This window comes from Cydia fagiglandana, chromosome 3 (genome assembly GCF_963556715.1).
Source record: "Cydia fagiglandana chromosome 3, ilCydFagi1.1, whole genome shotgun sequence".
NCBI classification, from domain to species: Eukaryota; Metazoa; Arthropoda; class Insecta; order Lepidoptera; family Tortricidae; genus Cydia; species Cydia fagiglandana.
The window spans coordinates 7,845,809-7,866,892 of NC_085934.1; the positions used below are offsets into that span (position 1 = coordinate 7,845,809).

A 21,084-nucleotide genomic window follows, 5' to 3' on the forward strand; every position below is an offset into this window, starting at 1 on the left:
AAAAAATTTTTATCAAAATCGGTCAGGAAAACAAACGTTAAGCATTAAGGTTTCAGACTATCATCATCATTCGCTTGCCCTTGCCCCATTCATTTGGGGTCGACGCAGCATGTCTTTTTCTTTTCATCCATACCTCTCTCTCTCTCCCGTCATCTCATCACACAATAAACAAAATGAGCAAGTTTTCGCCTTTTTACAAAACTATTTAATATATGTCTAAAACTAAAAACCCTCATAAGGTACCCTTTCTCGTGGGACGTCACAAATCTAGTTTGAGTATATGTAACGTGGATTTTAAATAGTTATCGATCACCTGTCATATGGCAAGTGAATGACGCTTCATTCACCTGCCATTGCATCAATCACCTGACTTTTTTGGACAGGTTAACGAGACTTAAGACAAAAGTACACAAATTTCAATAATATGCAGCTTTAACAGACAGGATAGTTTTTATTCCTAAATTAACACACAAAAGCGATATAACCGCTATATAATTATATAGTTACAAGTATTAGTTGTGGTATCAGTGACATTAACCTGCCGCAAAATCTCAGCCTCCTGGCAGTTTTAGCCAGGTGGACGATATGCAGGTGATGGGGAAAATGGCAGTTATATCGCGAATACACAAAATGTATTAGCTTGATGAACTCCATACTTAGGCATATAAAACTAAACTATCGTTTACGTTACATATCTTGATAGTAATGCGATAGGTTACATAATTAGCAAGATATCGACGCCAGGATAAAGAGTACTTACCCATTACAAACTCCAATTTCCGATACTTTGTCGTTTGTGTTTTATTTGCGAAGCACAATAACCACGTCTTAGTCCTACCAGGTGATAGCTGATGAGTGACGGCTTCGGCTCGTGTGGAGTGAGACGGGAAAGGTGCGGTGGGGGTTATACAATCGTCGTGAACGTGACGCGCCAGGTGACTGTTAAGAATTGCCTTGGACAAACTTTGAAGCCGAATAACTTAAAATATAAGTATAATATTGTTATGCGATAGTAATACTTTAAAAGTTAAGGATATATGTTAATAAAATACGGTAATGACGTTAAATTAAGTTAATAATTTGTGTGGTTTTCATAGCTCGGAACATCAGTACCTCGCGTTGGGACACGGCAGGTTAACGGATAAACGTAGTTACAATATTTTTTTTTGTAATCAATATTTATTAAATCTTTTTCAAAGTATTAGTCCTCTGTGTAAAAAGTCTCTCTAAATATGTGTAAATTTTTTATATATAAAAATTATACATAATGAAAAAAAAGTTCTAACATAAACCTATTTACAGGTGGCGGTGCCAACTTTTTGAGAAACGACCTTAACAAATAATCTAAGAGCCTCTTGCACCATTCCACAGACCCGGGATTAAGCGGTTAAACCTGGAGTTGCCATGGGTAACAGTACTATTTGACACAGGGTTAACGGTTTAACCGGTTAACCCCGGGTTAGTGGGATAGTGGGATGGTGTAAGTGGCGGTAAGCATACTAATTTCAGGGTTCAGATTGTCATAATGCATTGCATACGTTGCTTACGCGGAATAAGTGTGTCCCTGCCTTAAATGTATTTATGCTCAAATTAATACAAAAGTAGGTAGGCATAGGTTTTTAGAGTTCAGTGGTCAGAGAAGAAATATTATGGGGTAAATTAAATATTGAAATATTTGTAAGTGTTCATTGTTATAAGTTCTTTAGGCCCTGGTTTCTTTTTTTGCTGCGTAGGTTAGGTTATTTTTATTAAACTATTGGAATATGAAGTGTTTCTTTGTTTGCTAATACATATAACACCTTCCAACACCACTTTGAGCTGGTTATTAGATGTTTATGCCATAAAAGGTACGGAATCCTAGCCTAGAAACAATATTGCAGCTGAGAGAAGGACACGTAGCTATTATCGATTCCAAAAACACTTAATGATGATAACTGTCGTATCTTTTTATGATAATTGAATAAAACGATTGAAAATAACAAATGACACCGAAGTTGCAAATTAGCAATAACCAATGAAGGTGTTGGTGGTGTTATCCGCCCTTGTAGCGTGTTAGTAGATTTTATACTTACGTAAACTGTTGTTGTGAAAATTTTGTCTCTGATATGATTTTTTTCGCTTTCACTTATACTCGTACTTCGTTTTTTTAACATTTAAAAAAGGTAAACAATCTTGACGTGTTTTACTTATGAAACCAAATGAATGTACCTAAATCATTATTTATGCTATATAATTGTTACATATTTATGTGTAGATATAATATAATATCTGTGTGAATAGTAAATTGTAAATTAGGTATGTAACTTATTTTTGTAGCGTTTTTTAATGAATCTTAGACACGGCAATATTGTTTACCCCTTTTTGAAGGCTTAAAAGCACGAAATATAATTACGTACAACTTTAGATTAACTAAGTAAAATTAATTACTTAATAAAAAAAAATACATAGGTATTTAGAAGGACATTCTTCTTACTGTGACAACTTGCTCCGACAAAATAAACTATATCTCTCCTACCCTTGCAGCTTTACTGTAGAATTTTGTTCGTGTACTTATAACAATTTTTCTATTGTTTTTTTTCTTTCTGATTTTTAGTGTGTGCTGGAAGTGCTGTTCCTCTGGTGCCAGGGGATAACAGCCACTATGTCGAGGGCGAAAGCCGTTTTATCTGGATGCCTGATGGCGAAGGGGTACCCCATCTAGTAGACCTGCAGGAACCAGTTGATGAAGATTTCTTGCGCAACAGAAATGGTGCCAACAATCAGTACTGGCTCTACACCAGGTCCAAATGACACTTTTAAACTTCATCGATCATTATTATAATGCATCGAATAAGTAGTTAAAATATGCATGAAAATATTTCGAAATATCATTCTTTCTCATATATTAGGGTCTCAACTAATAATGTATATTTATATTTTTAGATGGAATCCCACCAACCCGCAAGTAATTGTTCATGGTAATGCTAACACTATTTGGTCTTCCAACTACGTCGCCAGTCGCCCGCTGAAGGTTATCGTCCATGGCTGGAACAGTGACGGAAACAGTGCCATCAACCCTTTAGTCAGAGATGCTTTCTTGGCCGTTTCTGATGCCAACGTCATCGTTGTGGACTGGCGTTCTCTGGCCAACGGTCTCTACGCCACTGCCGTCGCTGGTGTTCCCAGTGTTGGACAGTTCCTGGGAAATTTCTTGGTGTGGCTGATCAATACCGCTGGTGGAAACTGGAACAATGTCCACCTGGTCGGATTCAGTCTGGGAGCTCACGTCGTCGGCACCGCTGGCCGCACGGCAGGCGGGTGGCCTGTCCGAGTGACTGGTATGTTTAAATTGGAGTTACAGCAATTATTTTATATTTATTTCCCATTAGCTGTCCTCTAATTATGCTAATAATATTTTTCTTTTCGCTATTTACACGATACATGACACTACATAAACATTTTTCCGCAGGCCTAGACCCTGCTGGTCCACTGTGGAGTGGAAACGGTAACGCCATAAATGGCAACGCTGGCACCTACGTTGAATGTATTCACACCGACGGAGGTCTCCTCGGCATCTTCAACCCCAGCGGCAACGCTGATTTCTACCCCAACGGTGGCAGAAACCCCCAGCCCGGCTGCTGGCTTAGTACCTGCTCCCACAGCCGTGCCTACGAGCTGTTCGCCGCCACTGTCCATCACAACCATCTGAACGGACGTCTATGCGGCAATATCAACCAAGCTCAAAATAACCAGTGCACGGGAGGCACCTTACTAATGGGCAACGGCAATCTTGCAAAACGAGGGTAAGTTTTTTGTTTCTAAGATGAATTAATCTACACCTGTTCGTATCGTAACATCGTATTTACATTATTTTTAATGTTAAATCAATCAAAATATACTCTCACTCGTTTACTATTCTATAGTAACTCTATTCTCGTTTTAAACTTTAAGTAACTATAATTACCGTAAAAAGACAGAAAGTTCCTTTTGAAAACAATACTTTAATATCCCATTATTAATTTATCCTCAAATGTATCATGACTATTATCAACAAGCATGTCTGCCTTCTGGCCCACCTTTTTAGGAAATATTACGATAAACAATTGAATGAGTTTTAAAACCCATGGATATTTTGCAGATTGTATATTCGTGGATCTTTTTTTACAAGCTTTTATTTAGTTTCACCTGACCGTTGTCTGTGTGTAATCAAATTTAACTTGCAAGATTTGATTACACACAGACAACGGTCAGGTGAAACTAAATAAAAGCTTGTAAAAAAGATCCAATCTTGCAAGATAAAGTACGCTTGCAAGAGAATCTTGCAAGTTAAATTTGATCCATTTCCCGGTTTCCGATTGAGCTGAAATTTTGCATACATATGTATGTCGGGTGTCAATGCAATATTATGGTGTCATCGAGCTGCTCTGATGTTGGAGACCGGAGGTGGCCATAGGAACTCTGTGATAAAACAACGAAACCTAATTTTGTTTGAGGTTCTTAGAATTGTCTCGATGAGTATTAGTTGCCTGTGGAAAAAACAGTCGGCGATAAAAGCTTGTACCAAAAATGAAATTTTTGCCAAAAACTTATTCATATATCAGATGTATTAGGTGATTAATTCGTTTCAGCACAATGTATACGTTCTGTTATTCTCTTTTAATCTTACTCTATTCGCTCTGTTACAGAAATGGAATTTACGGATTAACGACCGGCGCCTCTTGGCCTTACTAAGGATCTTGATCTAACAATCACATCAATAAATATTTTTCTCTAAAACACTTTTTTCATTATAATATTTACCCCTGGTTAACTATTAAAGTAAATACGCGCGTTTTCAATAAAAATTAAACCGTTTAATTTTTTTCGAAAATCCATGAATTTTTTGGGTTATTTATACTCAGAATCACGATTCGATCGATTTAAAAAGAAAAAAAATTGTCCCAAAATAAACCCAAAAGTTGATGGTTTTTCGAAAAAAGTAATAGGTATCATTTTTTCTGAAAACCCCTATACATGGTTATATTTTTAAGCTAAGAGTGCCCTATTGCTTTGCTACCATACGGCTAGTTAAGTATTTATAATAGTGTAGTGTGCGCTAAGCCACGCACACTCTTACGTAGCCTGCTTATTATTATATGTGTCGCTTAACTTCAAAATCGGGTAAATCCATTCGACCCTCTCAGCAAATATCTACCCTATTACCTTGTCTTAGTACCAAAATCGCATAATCTGACAGATGGATTTACCCGAGTTTGAAGTTAAGCGACTCATATATACGCTAGCACTTAGGAACATGATCCAAAATAAAGACATACTTATAACCGATTGGTTGTCTTAATTAACGTCCCACACCACATGGCGATCCTGCCAGTGCGGCCTTGTGCTGCACCCCTTCCCCACCAAAAAAATAAGCATGGTTTATGGTGGGCAATTAATAACCCGACCGAATTACGTAGATTGTTTTTGGTATGTTGTCAGGAATGTTGAAACGTATTTTTAATATTGTCGCTTTGCGTATGTTTTGTCGCTCACGGAGGCACGCGTATAGCTCATCTATGTAATACTACGTCTATGCAAATACCCTATTGCTGATACTATCACGCATCAAACCACGGTCAAACCAAAGAGTGAAGTAAGCAGGTATACTTATAAGGTAAAATTTGTGGGGTGAGATTGGTGTTTTACATGCGGAATTCATAAACTAACGACCATGTCTGGTTGCTGCTGTTAGGGCTGAACCCCTGGAGCCTGGCTCCCGCGGGCCGGACGCTTTGGGTGTCGGCGGGCCGGATTTGGCCCGCGGGCCGCGGTTTGGAGAGCCCTGGTATAAATGATAATATCTACTTCAGTTTAAAATAGAATAATGATTTATTGCCACTGACATAATCGTACACACACAAGAATATAAAACAGAAAAAGTAAATAAAAAATAAACAGTATTCCCTAAAACTAAACATGAAAATAACAAATACTTAGTGTGACAAAATTGATGTGATCTCAGCATTTCCTGGTTGCTGAAGCATTAGTTTTGCATTTGCATAAAGGATGACTCACGTTAGACCGGGCCGTGTTCGAGCCGGAGCTTCCGGAGCTTATTTTCGTATGACATGGCAGGCGATCACGTGATGCTTTCCATAAATCGATGCGTCGGAGGCTCTGCCGGCCTAGCCAAGGTTACAATCGCTATCGCTTCGACAACGAAAAGCATTATTTCTCTCTATCACTCTTCCATATTAGTGCGACAGTGATATTTGCGTCTCGATCGCTACGGAGCGTAAGCGATCGGCATCTTGGCTACGCGGCCAGGCCCGGACACGGCCCGGTCTAACGTGAGTCGGATCATCCTTAAGAGAACCCATTCAATTTATGCACTACATGGACTACATCTATACCACATTCTAGCGCAATAGGTAAATTACTGAATTCCAATGCTGCCACCGTATACGGCACCTTGGCGAACGGTGATTTTTTATTATAGTTTAGGTTTAGGGATGTCTTATTTTTATTAATTTAGGTTAGTTTTAGTTTATAAGTTCTTATACAATCTTTCATGTAATTGCAAGTTATTTTTTTTCCAATGGCACTTGATTCCAATACTGTTGCTAAGCGTGTTTGGACAGAATTAATTTACGAGATTTCAGTATTATTCTGTGCTGATTGCGAAACATAATCTGTGTCCTGTGATGGCCTGTTCTGTGACACTTTCGTAACTTTCGTTACTTGATCATCATCATCATCAACATTTATTCAGCAAATAGGCCACAAGGGCACTTTTACACGTCAACATTGAATTTACATAAAAGCAAAAATAATAACATCAACAATTTTATAAAATAAAACTAACAATTCAATCTAACGTATTACAATTACTAAGAGATGTATATGGTCTCTTAATGTCGAATTACATACAAAATACAGATAAAAAAACACACACAAAAAAAATCTATAATATTTAGAGGTGTAAATGTCTCTAGGTGTCAGAACTATAAGATTATATAGTTTATCAAGTTATCCTTAGAGATGTATAAGGTCTCCAAGAGTCAATATCCTGTATAATTAATACATTCATTAAAAGAAAAGAAACATACGAGAACAGAATGAGGCGTCTCACTGTAATTAATTAATAAAAGTTACTAAGTATAGTATATATAGCTAATAGCTCGTGTTAGCTTAACATACCAGTCTCCACAAACAGCACCCGTTCACGAGTATGACGCGTATCTCAGCCATCGCCTCCCTCAACCTTCATTCGGGAAAGTGGCGACCCGATCAACAACGCCACCGTAAGCAAAGACTTTTAAGCGAGCATGACATGTTCAAGCTACCGGCCTATATTAATATTGAAATAGTAATAACATGTAGCTGTAAGACACGGCATTTTGTGCTCATATGTTACATAAAAAGACAGTAATATAGCTTCACATAATTACTATGGACTGATGGACTGGGATAACAAAAAGAAGGTGTAAGTACTTACCTAGATGCGGACTTTTCGTCATTATATTTCAGTTTCCTGATTAAAAAAGCTTTTCTAAATAAAAAAAAAAGATAGATTTGACGATTCTAACATTATGTCTTAAACTGATCTGCCAGAAGCATTTGAGTGGCATATTTGGACTCCGGGTGCAAGTACTATTATACTAACGAATATCTTTAATCATAGACGTCATAGTCATAGGACTGTTTTGTAGCAGAAATCTGATAAAGACGATTGATTGATGTTGTGGAGCATAATTAGCGCTCAATTCTACGTTTATCAAATGTTTTTTGATAACCTTTGGATAAATACCTCAGCAGAGGATTTTACAATTTAAATTACAGGAGTAGCTATGAAGCTGCTAGTGGTTTTTATTTCCGCTGTAGCATGTGAGTTCTAAGCATAAAATAAAATTAATTAGAGCTTTAGCAATCTGTTAATATTATCAGTTAATTATTTTGTGTGTTTCAGGTTGTGCCTCAGCCAATGAAATTCCTTCGCCAGGGGATAATAGCCACTATGTTGAGGGTGAAAGCCGATATATTTGGATGCCCGACGGCGATGGTAAAAATCATCTAGTAGATTTGCAGGAGCCAGTCGATTATGCCTTACTAAATTCCAGAAACGGAGCCAACAACGCGTATTGGCTGTATACACGGTAATATGTATTAAAAGCAAATTAATTCCAGACAATTACATAAATACTTACAAAACATGTACCTACTTATATAAACAAAAAGAGTCACAATTTTTCACTGTTGATGCCATTATTCGCCGGCACTATCTAACTAATATCAAATCGTCATAATTGTTAGGGGGAGTGTGACGCATGAAAATTAGACTATAAAAGTACAACGATCATATACAGGTCTTCCCAGTTTTTGAATTGTATCCTCCGTTTAAGACTTCGATTATTTTATAGATGGAATCCTACTACTCCACAAGTCATCATCCACGGCAACGCTGACTCCTTGTGGAATTCGAACTACGTAGCCAGTCGACCATTAACCCTTAATCAAACGGAACACTTTTTATGAGATTTTTGAAAACTAAGAATGGTTTTTAGGTAATTTGGGTGCGTAGATTACGAAACAATATGTAAAAATAATTTTAGTGGGGGGAAAAGGGGGGTTTTGCGGTGGGAAATAATTTCCCGTTATCCGTAACGGAATAGCAAAATTTTAATGAAGTGGGAAATAGTTTCCCATTGTCCGTTACGGTTACGAACTTTTTACTAGTTAGTAGCTCCCCCCGGCTTTGCTTGGAATTCAAGTATGATCCTTTGACATTATCTTCAAAAATCAAAGAAATAAATAAAAGAAAAAAGAAAACAAAAACAGGCACAGATTTTTTTGTGTAACAAGCAAACGGGCATGTATTTTTATTAATGGAAACCAATTAAAATTTAGGTGGAGAACAAATAATGGGAAATAATTTCCCATTTGATAAAACCTACCAATTTTTTTTGTAAATCGTACGTTCCGGAACAAACAATGGGAAATAATTACCCACTTACTAAAACCTTAAAATCTTGGCTAAATCATATCGTTATCACAATTCTTTTCAAACAAAACACAGGGAAAATAAGTCTAGTTTATGATAGTATTCAGTTTATGCACGTACAAGATTTTTTTTTTGCACTTAACCTCAAAATACTAGAAAAATTGTCGTTATTGCAAAAAAAAATCATAACAACTGATATTGACTTTGACGTATGGTCACAAATGGCGGCCATTAGAAAAGTGTTGGCATTTTTCAAATTCAAAATGTTACTAAGATTTTAAATCTGTATGGTTGGTATCGCTGAGTGCTGCCTTTAAAAAGATAAAAAATATTTCGTAAATTAGAATGAAGTGGGAAATAATTTCCCGATATTTGATTAAGGGTTAAAAGTCATCGTTCATGGCTGGAACGGTAGCGGCAACTCTGGCGTGAATAGTCTCATTACATCTGCATTCCTCGCCGTGCAAGATGCCAACGTTATTGTATTGGACTGGCGCGCGCTTGCTAGCTCAAATTACATCACCGCAGTGCTAGGTGTTCCCAGCGTTGGGCAGGCGCTTGGTGACTTTGTAGGTTGGCTCAAAATTACTGGAGGAGGAGGTTGGACAGACGTACACTTCGTTGGATTTAGTTTAGGGGCTCATATTGTTGGAGTGGCTGGGCGCCAAGCGGGTGGACTACCTGCCAGAGTGACTGGTAAGTTGCGCATTACCAAATATTGCTTTTAAATTGCCAGGAAAAGTAATAAATTTATTGAAGTGTCTGTGTCTTCTTTCAGGGTTGGATCCAGCTGGTCCTCTTTGGCAAACTAACTCCAATGCTATAAATTCTAACTCTGGTGTTTATGTAGAAGGCATCCACACTGATGGCTATATTCTTGGCATCTTCAACCCTATTGGTGACGCCGACTTTTATCCTAACGGTGGCAGGAGCTTGCAGCCAGGATGTAGTGATAGCTCCTGTTCCCATGGACGAGCGCCCTCCTTTTTTGCGGCTAGTGTTCACTTCAACCATTTAGTTGGACGGCTCTGCGATAATCTGAGCCAGGCCCTAAACAATCAGTGTACTGGTGCGCAGTTCAACATGGGGAATAGTGACGTAAATAAACGAGGGTAAGTCAAATAAAAACTCCTATCCCATTGCATACGAGTATGTGCTTCGCAATAACCAGCAACCGATTTTTATGAGCAAGTCCTTCTTGGAAGGCAACATGTAAAATATGTACATACTCCAGACAAGTTTACAACCAAGTGTTCTGAGCGTTTGTTTCGTGCGTCGGATTTTTATATAATTTATTTGCTACTGTAGCGAATTTAAATACTAATAATAACGTTTTTTTTTCAGAAGCGGTATTTACGATCTGACAACTGGTTCTTCTTGGCCTTACTGAGTCGATAATAAACCAAAGATTTGATCTGACGAGAGAGAGAGAGAGAAAAATAAATATTTTTGCAATTAAAGTTGTAATTTATTAAACGTTCTTACTTATATCTCCTTTTTACGGCTATCGAAAATGGTTGAATTATGTCTTACTGTTATCTTAAACAAAACAACTTTAACTGCAAAACAAAATGAACGAATACCGCCTTGAAACTTCACAATTAATTAAAAATCATGTGCCATATTATATTAGTAAAGTCGGGTGCTCCATAGAGTAAAGTAGTTTGGTCTACAAAGTCTTAATTCAAACATTGCAGTCAACGATTAAAAAGACCATTTTCGATAATATTGCGAAACTATTCCAATATTATGTAAATGACCAACTATGCTCAATTTTCAGCTAAGGGATTCATAATATGAAGAGAGCATTTTGTATTATAATATCAATGTAATATCATAAAACGAAATAAAAAATAAAATAAAAATACGTCTACTTGATTTTTTTTATATATTTTTATTTTTTAACAATTTTTTTAATAATAAGTAACCTTTTAACCCTGGGCAAACGGCTGAACGGCGTTGGTGTTGAAAGTGTAGATTCCAGATTCGCTGAAACAATCACAACAGGGAGTTAAAGCACTGTAGCTGTAGCTAATCTGGTTAAGAATGACTCACGCTAACGTGATTCATCCTTTATAAAGCATTAATGATCAACGATCAATGGATTTTATGTAAATTACATTAACACTTAATTCACCTTTTTAAATTTTTTAAATTCTGATAAATAAGTAGGTTTTGCTAGGATATTTTTGGATGAAGAGAGGAAGATAGATACCTGGTTTTGACAGCAGTGCCTCCGAAAGTGACATCTCTTGCGCCAGAGCAGCTATTTGCAATAGCTTGTTCGTAGCTTTCGCAAGCAGTACCCACAAACTGGTTGTTAGTGTTTGTGTTCAACTCTGCGGCAAGAGACTCAGCATAGAACGCGTATGCGTAAATTTGACCACATGAGACGTCCGCACCGCAGCCGTTCTGGTACGTTCCACCGTTGGGGTAGAAGTCGATGGTACCCAGAGGGTAGTCGTAGCCCTGGATTCCGGCGGTGGCGTGGAGGACCTCCACTGCGCCAGCGTCGTCAGCCTTGAGGATGTCGGGATGGTGAGTCCAGCCGTGGAAGGAGGGATCGATCGCTGGAAGTCAACCAATATTTATGTATTAGCCGTTAAAACAATTGAAACGTATAATTTTACAGATAAAAAAAATTATTTGTTCAGGTGAAATAAACCCTATTTGTACAGATTTTTTTCTTCTGCCAAACTGCAGGACAGTTTGTTGATATGATTTATCTATTCTGCAAGTTTGTTGATATGGCTGCTGAAAAATCTGTTGGTCAGCAAAAGACTAATCTTACCTGACCGTTTGATTTTTTTGCTAGCCAACATACATTTTTTTGGCCAACAATTTAATTTCTTCATACATTTTACTACACATTATTCAATGTGTATAAATAAACTAGCTGTTGCCCGCGACTTCGTCCGCGTGGAATCTTATCTTCAACATTTTACATCTTTAGTACCTATAATTTTCATATCCAAGCAATGTTGAAATTAAGTAGGTACTTTTGTTTTTTAGCAAGTTGTATGAAGTTTTAAGTCAAGTGGATTTTGATGTTGGTTGCTGAAATTACTTTTCTTGTATTCTCATAATAGGTACCTATGCCCTTATACAAAGATTCAAGTTCCGCATTCCGCACTCACAAAATATCTGATCTCCATACAAACTTTCAACCCCTTTCTCACCACCTTGGGGGATGATTTTCAAAAATGCTTGAATTAGTTTTCATGTTTTTTAATTTATTACCTTTTTCCAAAAAGTTAAAGTTCCTAGCTTAAAATTAAATTTACACCCCAAGACGAATTTTCATCCCCTTTTTAGCCCCCTTAGGGATTGAATTTCCAAAAACGTTGCAATTACTTTTTTTTGTAATCGGCTATTATGTCTTTCTAAGAAGTTTCAAAGCATTTGCAATGGATTCAAACTTTGAACCCCATTTTAACCGTTAGGGGATGAATTTTACAAATCGCTGAAATCACTTTTATTGTCTTCTAATAATATATCTTTTAACGAAGTTTCAAATTCGTAGCTCAAAAGAAAACTGTAACCCCATACAAACTTTCATCCCCTTTTTAACCCTGTTAGGGGATGAATTTTACAAAACGCCGAAATTACTTTTATTGTCTTCTAATAATATCCCCAAATACAAAGATTCAAGTCCCGCGCTCGAAAAATTTTTTGGTATCCATACAAACTTTCAACCCCTTTTTCACCACCTTGGGGGATGAATTTTCTAAAACGCTGAAATTAGTTTTCTAGTATTTTAATAATATATCTTTTAACGAAGTTTCAAATTCGTAGCTCAAAAGAAAACTTTAACCCCATACAAACTTTCATCCCCTTTTTAACCCTGTTAGGGGATGAATTTTACAAAACGCCGAAATTACTTTTATTGTCTTCTAATAATATCCCCAAATACAAAGATTCAAGTCCCGCGTTCGAAAAATTTTTGGATATCCATACAAACTTTCAACCCCTTTTTCACCACCTTGGGGGATGAATTTTCTAAAACGCTGAAATTAGTTTTCTTGTATTTAAATTAGATACTTTTTTAAAAAGTTTCAAGTTCCTAGCTTAAAATAAAATTTGCACCCGAAGACGAACTTTCATCCCCTTTTTAACCCCCTTAGGGGTTGAATTTCCAAAAACGTTGCAATCACTTTTTTTTGTAATCGTCTATTATGCCTTTCTAAGAAGTTTCAAAGCATTTGTAATGGATTAAAATTTTCAACCCCTTTTTAACCCTGTTAGGGGATGAATTTTACAAAACGCTGAAATTACTTTTCCTGTCTTCTAATAATATCCCTAAATACAAAGATTCAAGTCCACCACTTGAAATTTTTTTTGATATCCATACAAACTTTCAACCCCTTTTTCACCACCTTAGGGGATGAATTTTCAAAAACGCTGAAATTAGTTTTCTTGTATTTTAATAATATATCTTATTACGAAGTTTCAAATTCCTAGCTTAAAAGAAAACTTTAACCCCATACAAACTTTCATCCCCTTTTTAACCCCCTTAGGGGTTGAATTTCTCAAAATCGTTTCTTATCTCTTGTAAACTTTATAAACGCAATCTGGTGTGCAAATTTCAACTTTCTGGCTTTTGTAGTTTCGGCTCTGCGTTGATGAATCAGTCAGTCAGTCAGTCAGTCAGTCAGTCAGTCAGTCAGGACACTTGCATTTATATATATAGAAGATTTTGTAATATTTTAAAGAGAAAACAACATTTACTTGAATGATTCAAAAATAAATTAAATAAATACATGTGGTGCTATGATAGTGTCCTACTGTGTAGGTAGCTCGACTTAAAATTAGGGAGTGCCCCCGGTACTAATTTTCTATACAAATACATTTAGACCAGAACCGCGAATTCCCAGTTCTTGCCATACCGGGAGCATTCCCTTGTTAAAATCTAGTCGTAATACATATTGCTTGACCTATGAATTCGTACTATAAAAATAACGTAGTTCCTTACCAACAATATGAGCAACATCTCCGCTGATAGCTCGTGCGGTGATACCAGCGAGATGGCCCCCGAGCCCAACTCCAACGATGGTGACCATGTTGGCCGAGTAGCCAAAATTGAGAATGAGGACGTTGATGATCTCTGCGATCATTGCTCCGGCCTGGGACGCGTTGGCCAGACCTAACGTATAGAGCAGAGAGGCGCGGCTCCAGTCTACGGCGATCACGTTAACGTCCGCAGATGTCAGTAAACCTTAGAAGATATAAAAAAATACGTTTATTACCAGAACACAAAAACAGTGCAGTAGTGGAAGGAACAGAACAGTATGGTAACTTAATGTTATGAGCTTCATGGTGTGAGAGATAAGTACATGGTTAGGATAGTAAAAACTCCAGAAGGCAATTAAATGCTGGGATCTCTAGACAATAGATATGAACATATTGTTTAGAGTGAACACTGAACAGGTAATCTCTAGTCTTCGCTATCAACAAGCATTCGTACGAGAGTTACGTGAAATTATGCGGCTGAGTGTAATGTAAGCTGCAGGGATAACTTATCTCTTCTCGGGAGGTTAGTTATCTCTCCAGTACGGATATGATGGTCGTTCTTGTCTACACGACAGCGTGATAAAACGGTGTCCGTCACTTTCTATCCCACGGTGTTAACAAGTGACAGTTATTTTATCACGTGGATAAAGCTATCTATAATACGCCGGCAGCTTACTGTACATGCAGATAACTATGCTATGCGGAACCGAAGTTAACTATGACATCTTCTCTTCTCTATTTATGTTGATAGATAGTTGGCAGGTTTATAAGTATGGGCAATACTGACCTCCAACCACAAAGGCGTTGAAGTTTCCGGCAACTCCTTCCCCATTGCTATGAATTGTAAGGAAGGTGCGGCGCGAAGGCAAGAAGTTGGTCGTTAGAAAAGAATTGAGCGACGGGGTGACAGGCTGGCTCACAGTTGGGTTAGTCCTGGAAGGAAGGATTAAAATACTAAATATTCGATTTTATGGAGATTTGGTACGACAGGCGAGTGTAAGACCTAATGTTTCTTTGAGAACTTTTAACATTAACATTAACTATAATCGACTAGCTAGTGCAAAAAACTACAAAACTTTTTTTTTTTGTCTGTTCGATTACCAGGCGATACAAGCGAATTAAAAATAAAACTGTGAATGTAGTCTGTAATGTAGGTATGTATAATTAACTATAAATAAGGGGTCATCCATTAATTACGTCACACGTTTAGGGGGAGGGAGGGGGTCAAGAAAATGTGACATATTGTATTGGGGAGGGGGGAGACACAAACTTTGTGACGTCACTTTAACTTCATCAGTAACCGAAAATTTATTTAAATTATTTAGTTCGCTGTACATTTAAATAACAAGTTTTTAAAACGAAAATAGTTTTTAATCGTTTAATTTTCTTTCCTAAGCAGTTTTGGGTTATAAAATGACTAATATTTATATCGTCAAAAATATTTTGATAAAATATTAATAATACTTAGGTACTTACTTAATTCGATTTGGCGATTTCGTAGAAAAAATGTGACGTCACACTAGGGGGGGAGGGGTTTGCCACATGTGACCAAGTGTGACAAGGGGGGGGGGGGAGGGGTCAAAAAACCTAGAAATTGGTGTGACGTAATTAATGGATGACCCCTAAATAAAATAAAATGTCATTTTATTTTACGGCTTGGGTGATATAAAGCCTGTGTTTAAATATTGTTCGGTTTACACACCTGGTGTAGAGATGGAATTCAACATCCGTCGGTCCCAAGTTGAATCCGTGAGCTGAAAATGAAAAAAATGGAATGAATACCAGCAGATAAAAGTTTATTATTTAATTTGCCCACGAAATACAAATTGTACCAAGTTAGTGATAACTAGAGATCTTTATCTATTCTCATCATAGTAGCTACACTTACACTACATGCCATTACACTACACTTACGTTACATGCCATTAGTAAGCTCCTACCCTGATAGGGTATCGCAACATATTTCTTACAGCTAACAAGGGATTGTACGAGGTTTATGCCATTATTGTTTCTTCCTATTCGCGATTCAACAACAAGTCAAAGTATCTAATAGGGTATGATAATTGGTTGTAAGGAACCGGTAACAGCTAACCGACGTCCACTGTTTGACATAGCCATCCCCTAAATGCAGTTTTTTAAAATTACAATTGATAAGAGTTGGGTGAATAGGTATTTGAACATGTACATATATTACGCGGCAATCGAAAAAGGACCCCTAATATAGGCGTATATTTCTATGATACTTATTCTAATGTAATAAGTATGCCGTACGCTATGTAGGTCATTACCTATACAGGGTGATTCATGAGACGTGAGCAGGACTAATCCTGCACACTCAGTAACTGATAATTGATCGATCACCGTCGTATTTAGGTAAAACAACCACACTTTTTCCTATTTTTCAACTTTTTGGTGAGGGCAAATTTAACTCTCTACAATCATGGACACCCTACAAGACCTAATTAATAAACATAAAACCTCTTTTACGAAGAAAATAAAATGTCAAACCTGAGTGAGATACGAGTAGAGATGGGTAGTGAGTAAATACTCACGGATAAATACCGAGTAAATACTCAGTATTTACTCAATTTACCCGTATTTACTCGTTTATACCCAAATTGGTGGGTATAAACTATTTAGAGTGCTGAAAGGGGCATATAAATTTGAAATATAGGTATATTTTGTAAGCCGTTACTGGATTACGTACTCAAAATTGTAAGAAATGTATTTTTAAGAGGGGCACTCCATACATGTAACTAATTGTCACAAAAAAAAATCTCAGAAACCACCAACATTTTGCACATCATTAAATGGGTCTTTAAAAATAACTGGAATGTTTCTAAGAACATTTTTGGATAAATTGAATATTTTTGGAAAAAAACCTTTTCGAAAGGCCAAAATAATGTTTCCCTCTCTATAACTTTAGAACCAAAGTTCAGAAAAAATATGAAAACATATCGGGAGATTAGCCGCATAATAGAGTACAAAAAGCAATATTTTGAACATCATCGGTTGAGCCATTTTTGAGTTTTCTTTAAAAAACCCTTAATAAAAGGTCGTAAGTGCCGCGTAAACACGCACTTTTGCGCGACATGCACTTATCTAGAACATCGGTAGAATTTAAGTACTCATATTTTTAAAGTAAATACCTTCTTATTTAAAACATAATTGTTAACAAAATTTTCCTCTCACTAATAATTACCTTTTTTTCCTAAATTAAGCGTCCTCTATGCTTTTTATTTTATAGATATTGTTAATACACGTTAGCACTCTTCAACAAAAGACAATTTTGTTCTTTAATCTCACTTTTTGAATATTTTATAAGCAATCGTTTTTACCCACCTAAATGAGTAAATACGGGTATTTATCGGGTGCTTTGAGTAAATACCGAGTAAATACTCAGTATTTACTCACCCCTACCCATCTCTAGATACGAGTTTTAAAAAGTAACCAGACCGTGATGACAGTGATGACATTCAATTTGACACAGAATATCGGTAGTTTAGTATTCTAATGTTAGGGTGACCATCCATGTCGTAAATAAATTAATAACTTTTTTTTTCAACACGACTAGAAAATTAACGTTATACTCACTAATACTGATAGGAAACAGTTGCTTATAATTTACGAAATGCGCAGTGTTAGTCCTGCTCACGTCTCCTGAATCATCCTGTATAATAATTATGAATTACCCTCTAGAAACCGAGAATTAGAAAAAAATGTGTGAAGTATAATGCGTGCGATTAAATTCAGTTTTGTGGATTTCATATTGAGCAGAATCGCGAAAAGACAAAAATATTATTGCGTAGAAATAATGACTGTGAAGCATTACGCATGTGATCAAACTAAGTTGTGTGGAATTCATATTGTGCAGAATCGCGAATAGGCAAAAACAATAATGGCATAAACCTCGTATAATCCCTAACAAGGATAACAAGCTTAAAAGCTGTGTTTACTACCTTAGACTAACTTAGACGGACTCTAAACAAGTGCATACGATTACATATGTGATGTTTTACTTTTGGTGTTAGGTAAGTAGCTACGTCAAAATATTTCAATGTCTTTAATTTGTTAAGCTGATACGTGTTTTAATCTATATACTTAAGTAATTAATAATAAAGATAAGAAAGAATTAACATTGAATGTGAAAGATAAAATATTTAAAATCTTTGGAGATACATTACGTTTATATTATCATTACGATTTAATACGTTTACTGATAAATAAGAGTAGGATAAAAAGTGTGCGTAAAAATTACAATAAATAAAACTTCAATAAAACTGAAGTTATTATTTACCTAATCATGAGACTTCGCGGTTACTTTTTAACCGACTTCCAAATCCCAAAGGAGGAGGTTATCAATTCGGTTGTATGTTTTTTATTTTTTTTATTTTTATTTTTATTTTTTATGTTTGTTACTCCATATCTCCGTCATTACTGGACCGATTTTAAAAAAATATTTTTTTGATTGTATGTATATGCATACAGATTGGTCCCGTTTTTGTCAAAATCCAGTTCTGATGATGGGATCCATGAGGAATCGACGGAACTCCTCAAATCTTAAAGGCATACATATGGTGATTTTTGTGTTTTTATCAACAAATCAAGCATATACATTCAAAAACGTGACATTTGATGAAGTGGAACTGCTGATGGTGATCAGAACGGAACTCTTCAACGACGCATAGTTCACCTTTGGCGATTTGTCCTCTTCGTTATGTTTGTTAAGCACGTTAAGTTTTTAAGCCACAATTTTATCAAGCTTGAGTTCTGATGATGGGATCCATGAGAAATCGAGGGAACTCCTCAAATTTTAAAGGCATGCGTATAGAGATTTTTGTATTTTCATCAGAAAATCAAGCATTTTCATTAAAAACTGTTGCATTTGATGAAGTGGAACTGCTGATGATGATCAGAACGGAACTCTTCAACGACGCATAGTTCACGTTTGGCGATTTGTCCTCTTCGTTATGTTTGTTAAGCAAGTTTAGTTTTTAAGCCACATTTCTGTCAAGCTCGAGTTCTGATGATGGGATCCATAAGGAATCGAGGGAACTCCTGAAATCTTAAAGGCATACGTATAGAATTTTTTGTATTTTCATCATAAAATCAAGCATTTACATTAAAAACTGTCGCATTTGATGAAGTGGAACTGCTGATGATGATCAGAACAGAACTCTTCAACGACGCATAGTACATGTTTGGTGATTTCGAATTTCGATTTTGACTTGGACAGGGACCCGGACTCATACCCGGATCCGGTTCGGACCCGGACTCGGACTCGGACTCGGACCCGGACTCGGACCCGGACTCGGACCCGGACTCGGACCCGGACTCGGACCCGGACTCGGACCCGGACTCGGACCCGGACTCGGACTTGGACCGGGACTCAGACCCGGACTCTGACTCAGAGACCCGGACCTTGACCCGAAAAACCCCTATGATACCTAAACTAAATAAACCGCTATGATTATTTGATTACCTACCATAAAATGTAGGCATAAAGTATGATGATGCCAAACCCCTCCCGCTCAAACCCCCGTACACCGCACCGCATGCGTCGTTAAGTGGGTTAGGTTAGGTTTGAACTGCGATCCTCACAGAACCGAACAAAAGTGGGTTAGGTTTGGTTAGAACTGCGAGCCTTACAGAAACGAAATGCTACTAGAAAAATGGGTTTGATTAGGCTCGAACTGCGATCCTCACAGAACCGAACTGCTATCAGAGAAGTGGGTTAGGTTAGGCTAGAACTACGACCCTTACGGACACGAAATGCTACTAGAAAGTACTGTTTTTACCTCCTTTTCTACATAGTGCACCATCTACCATAATCTTTCACCGGGCCCCATAGAGGTCGGTTTTTTTTTCTTAAAAATTATTGTTATTATTATTACTTACCACTATCTTCCAAGCAATAGACCAACGATTTTAAATAATTTACAAAACGTTATAGGTAAATAATTATTTGACAAATTCGATCGACAGTCGGCATTTGTTTTATCGCAGCGCGACGTTACTCTGTTGCGCTGCAATTCTGCAGTAGTAATGCTGGTGCAGTCTGAATCTAAACGTCACCTTTATCGTCTTAGCAACGTAGAGACGATTGTAACGAGCTTGATAAGTTCGCTAAGTAAGCTCGTTCTTTTATAACCACCTACAGAATTTCTATAGCCATCTTCGGTCATCGTCATTAGACTAGCTTGATGGTAACATTATCACCGAAGTTACGAAGATTTGACCTACCACATAAAACTTCTGTTCCTTATTAAACAGACCTGCTACGAAACGCCTTTTTATTTGTGACCCAAGCAGGACTTGAGCTCGCAACTTTAGCTTTAATAGAATCAATTGAAGTATGTGGCATCCCGATGTTTATTTAAATTTTATTTTATACCCCTGCTGCACCTTCCGAAGCACTAATAGCGACATCTATCTCAAGAGGCATCGAACTTCAAAATCTCAGAAATAATACTTCATTTGTCTCTTGCACTCCTTCTTTAGTCGGATACTCATTAGCGAGCCGTAACCGTAACCGTTGCATGTACTGTACCAAAAAACATATTGTGTACGTGGTTCGCAAACCTGCGTTACGGCTCGCTAATGAGTATCCGGCTTTTGGCTCAGGTGAAACTAACGCTACGTCTTACGTAGGCGAACAACGCGCGAACGCGGCGCGGCGCGGCGCGGCGCGGCGCGGCGAAAGCGGCCGCCGCCGCGCCGCGCCGCGCCGCGCCGCCTGACATTCGCGTGCAAATCGCGCCGCACCGCGTTCGCAACGAGATCGCTTACGTAGGACACTTCTATGGGCATCAAAGGATTGATTTCGCCGCGCCGCGCCGCGCCGCGTTCGCGCGTTGTTCGCCTACGTAAGACGTAGCGTAAGATTACGGGGTTGAAACCTACTTGAGTAACTTGAGTCATATTTTAGATTATTCTCACTTTAATGTAAAAAAAATGAATATAAACTTTCGTGTTGTCAGAAAAATCACTGTATTGTTTCCCTACCTGCCACAGCAGCACACAAAACCAACGCGCACTTGATGTACATGTTTATCCGAAAATAACAATATCGCTCCGAAATCCACAGGTTTTAACGTCTATTTATCGATTAATTC

General features: G+C 37.3%; 3 protein-coding genes across 3 annotated transcripts; 2 read left to right on the forward strand and 1 right to left on the reverse strand.

Annotated features, from left to right (window-relative positions):
* Window positions 1-1,971: 1,971 nt before the first annotated feature.
* Window positions 1,972-4,755, forward strand: LOC134679954 (pancreatic triacylglycerol lipase-like). Its single transcript, XM_063538906.1, has 5 exons — window positions 1,972-2,051; window positions 2,594-2,780; window positions 2,923-3,317; window positions 3,449-3,782; window positions 4,665-4,755. The coding sequence occupies exons 1-5, from the start codon at window positions 2,015-2,017 to the stop codon at window positions 4,708-4,710; spliced, it is 999 nt and encodes a 332-aa protein (XP_063394976.1). The 5' UTR covers window positions 1,972-2,014; the 3' UTR covers window positions 4,711-4,755.
* A 3,176-nt stretch (window positions 4,756-7,931) lies between these two features.
* On the forward strand, window positions 7,932-10,380 carry LOC134679996 (endothelial lipase-like). The gene is made up of 5 exons (XM_063538966.1): window positions 7,932-8,114; window positions 8,379-8,459; window positions 9,342-9,655; window positions 9,738-10,071; window positions 10,304-10,380. The coding sequence occupies exons 1-5, from the start codon at window positions 8,005-8,007 to the stop codon at window positions 10,347-10,349; spliced, it is 885 nt and encodes a 294-aa protein (XP_063395036.1). The 5' UTR covers window positions 7,932-8,004; the 3' UTR covers window positions 10,350-10,380.
* Window positions 10,381-10,858: 478 nt separating this feature from the next.
* On the reverse strand, window positions 10,859-21,068 carry LOC134679990 (pancreatic triacylglycerol lipase-like). The gene is made up of 6 exons (XM_063538958.1): window positions 20,975-21,068; window positions 15,672-15,723; window positions 14,757-14,902; window positions 13,932-14,174; window positions 11,175-11,529; window positions 10,859-10,948 (listed from the first exon to the last, which is right to left on the reverse strand). The coding sequence occupies exons 1-6, from the start codon at window positions 21,015-21,017 to the stop codon at window positions 10,891-10,893; spliced, it is 897 nt and encodes a 298-aa protein (XP_063395028.1). The 5' UTR covers window positions 21,018-21,068; the 3' UTR covers window positions 10,859-10,890.
* Between the last annotated feature and the right edge of the window lie 16 nt (window positions 21,069-21,084).

Excerpts from the sequence above, each read along its gene's own strand:
- LOC134679954 (XM_063538906.1), top strand. The coding sequence starts at position 2,015 with ATGAAGGTGTTGGTGGTGTTATCCGCCCTTGTAGCGT. Across the intron at positions 2,052-2,593 it reads GTTATCCGCCCTTGTAGCGT|TGTGTGCTGGAAGTGCTGTT; the intron begins GTTAGTAGATTT and ends TCTGATTTTTAG. Across the intron at positions 3,783-4,664 it reads GGCAATCTTGCAAAACGAGG|AAATGGAATTTACGGATTAA; the intron begins GTAAGTTTTTTG and ends GCTCTGTTACAG.
- LOC134679996 (XM_063538966.1), top strand. The coding sequence starts at position 8,005 with ATGCCCGACGGCGATGGTAAAAATCATCTAGTAGATTTGCAGGAGCCA. Across the intron at positions 8,115-8,378 it reads GCGTATTGGCTGTATACACG|ATGGAATCCTACTACTCCAC; the intron begins GTAATATGTATT and ends ATTATTTTATAG. Across the intron at positions 8,460-9,341 it reads AACTACGTAGCCAGTCGACC|GTTAAAAGTCATCGTTCATG; the intron begins ATTAACCCTTAA and ends ATTTGATTAAGG.
- LOC134679990 (XM_063538958.1), bottom strand. The coding sequence starts at position 21,017 with ATGTACATCAAGTGCGCGTTGGTTTTGTGTGCTGCTGTGGCAG. Across the intron at positions 14,903-15,671 it reads GAATTCCATCTCTACACCAG|GACTAACCCAACTGTGAGCC; the intron begins GTGTGTAAACCG and ends CCTTCCTTCCAG. Across the intron at positions 11,530-13,931 it reads AGATGTTGCTCATATTGTTG|CGATCGATCCCTCCTTCCAC; the intron begins GTAAGGAACTAC and ends GTTGACTTCCAG.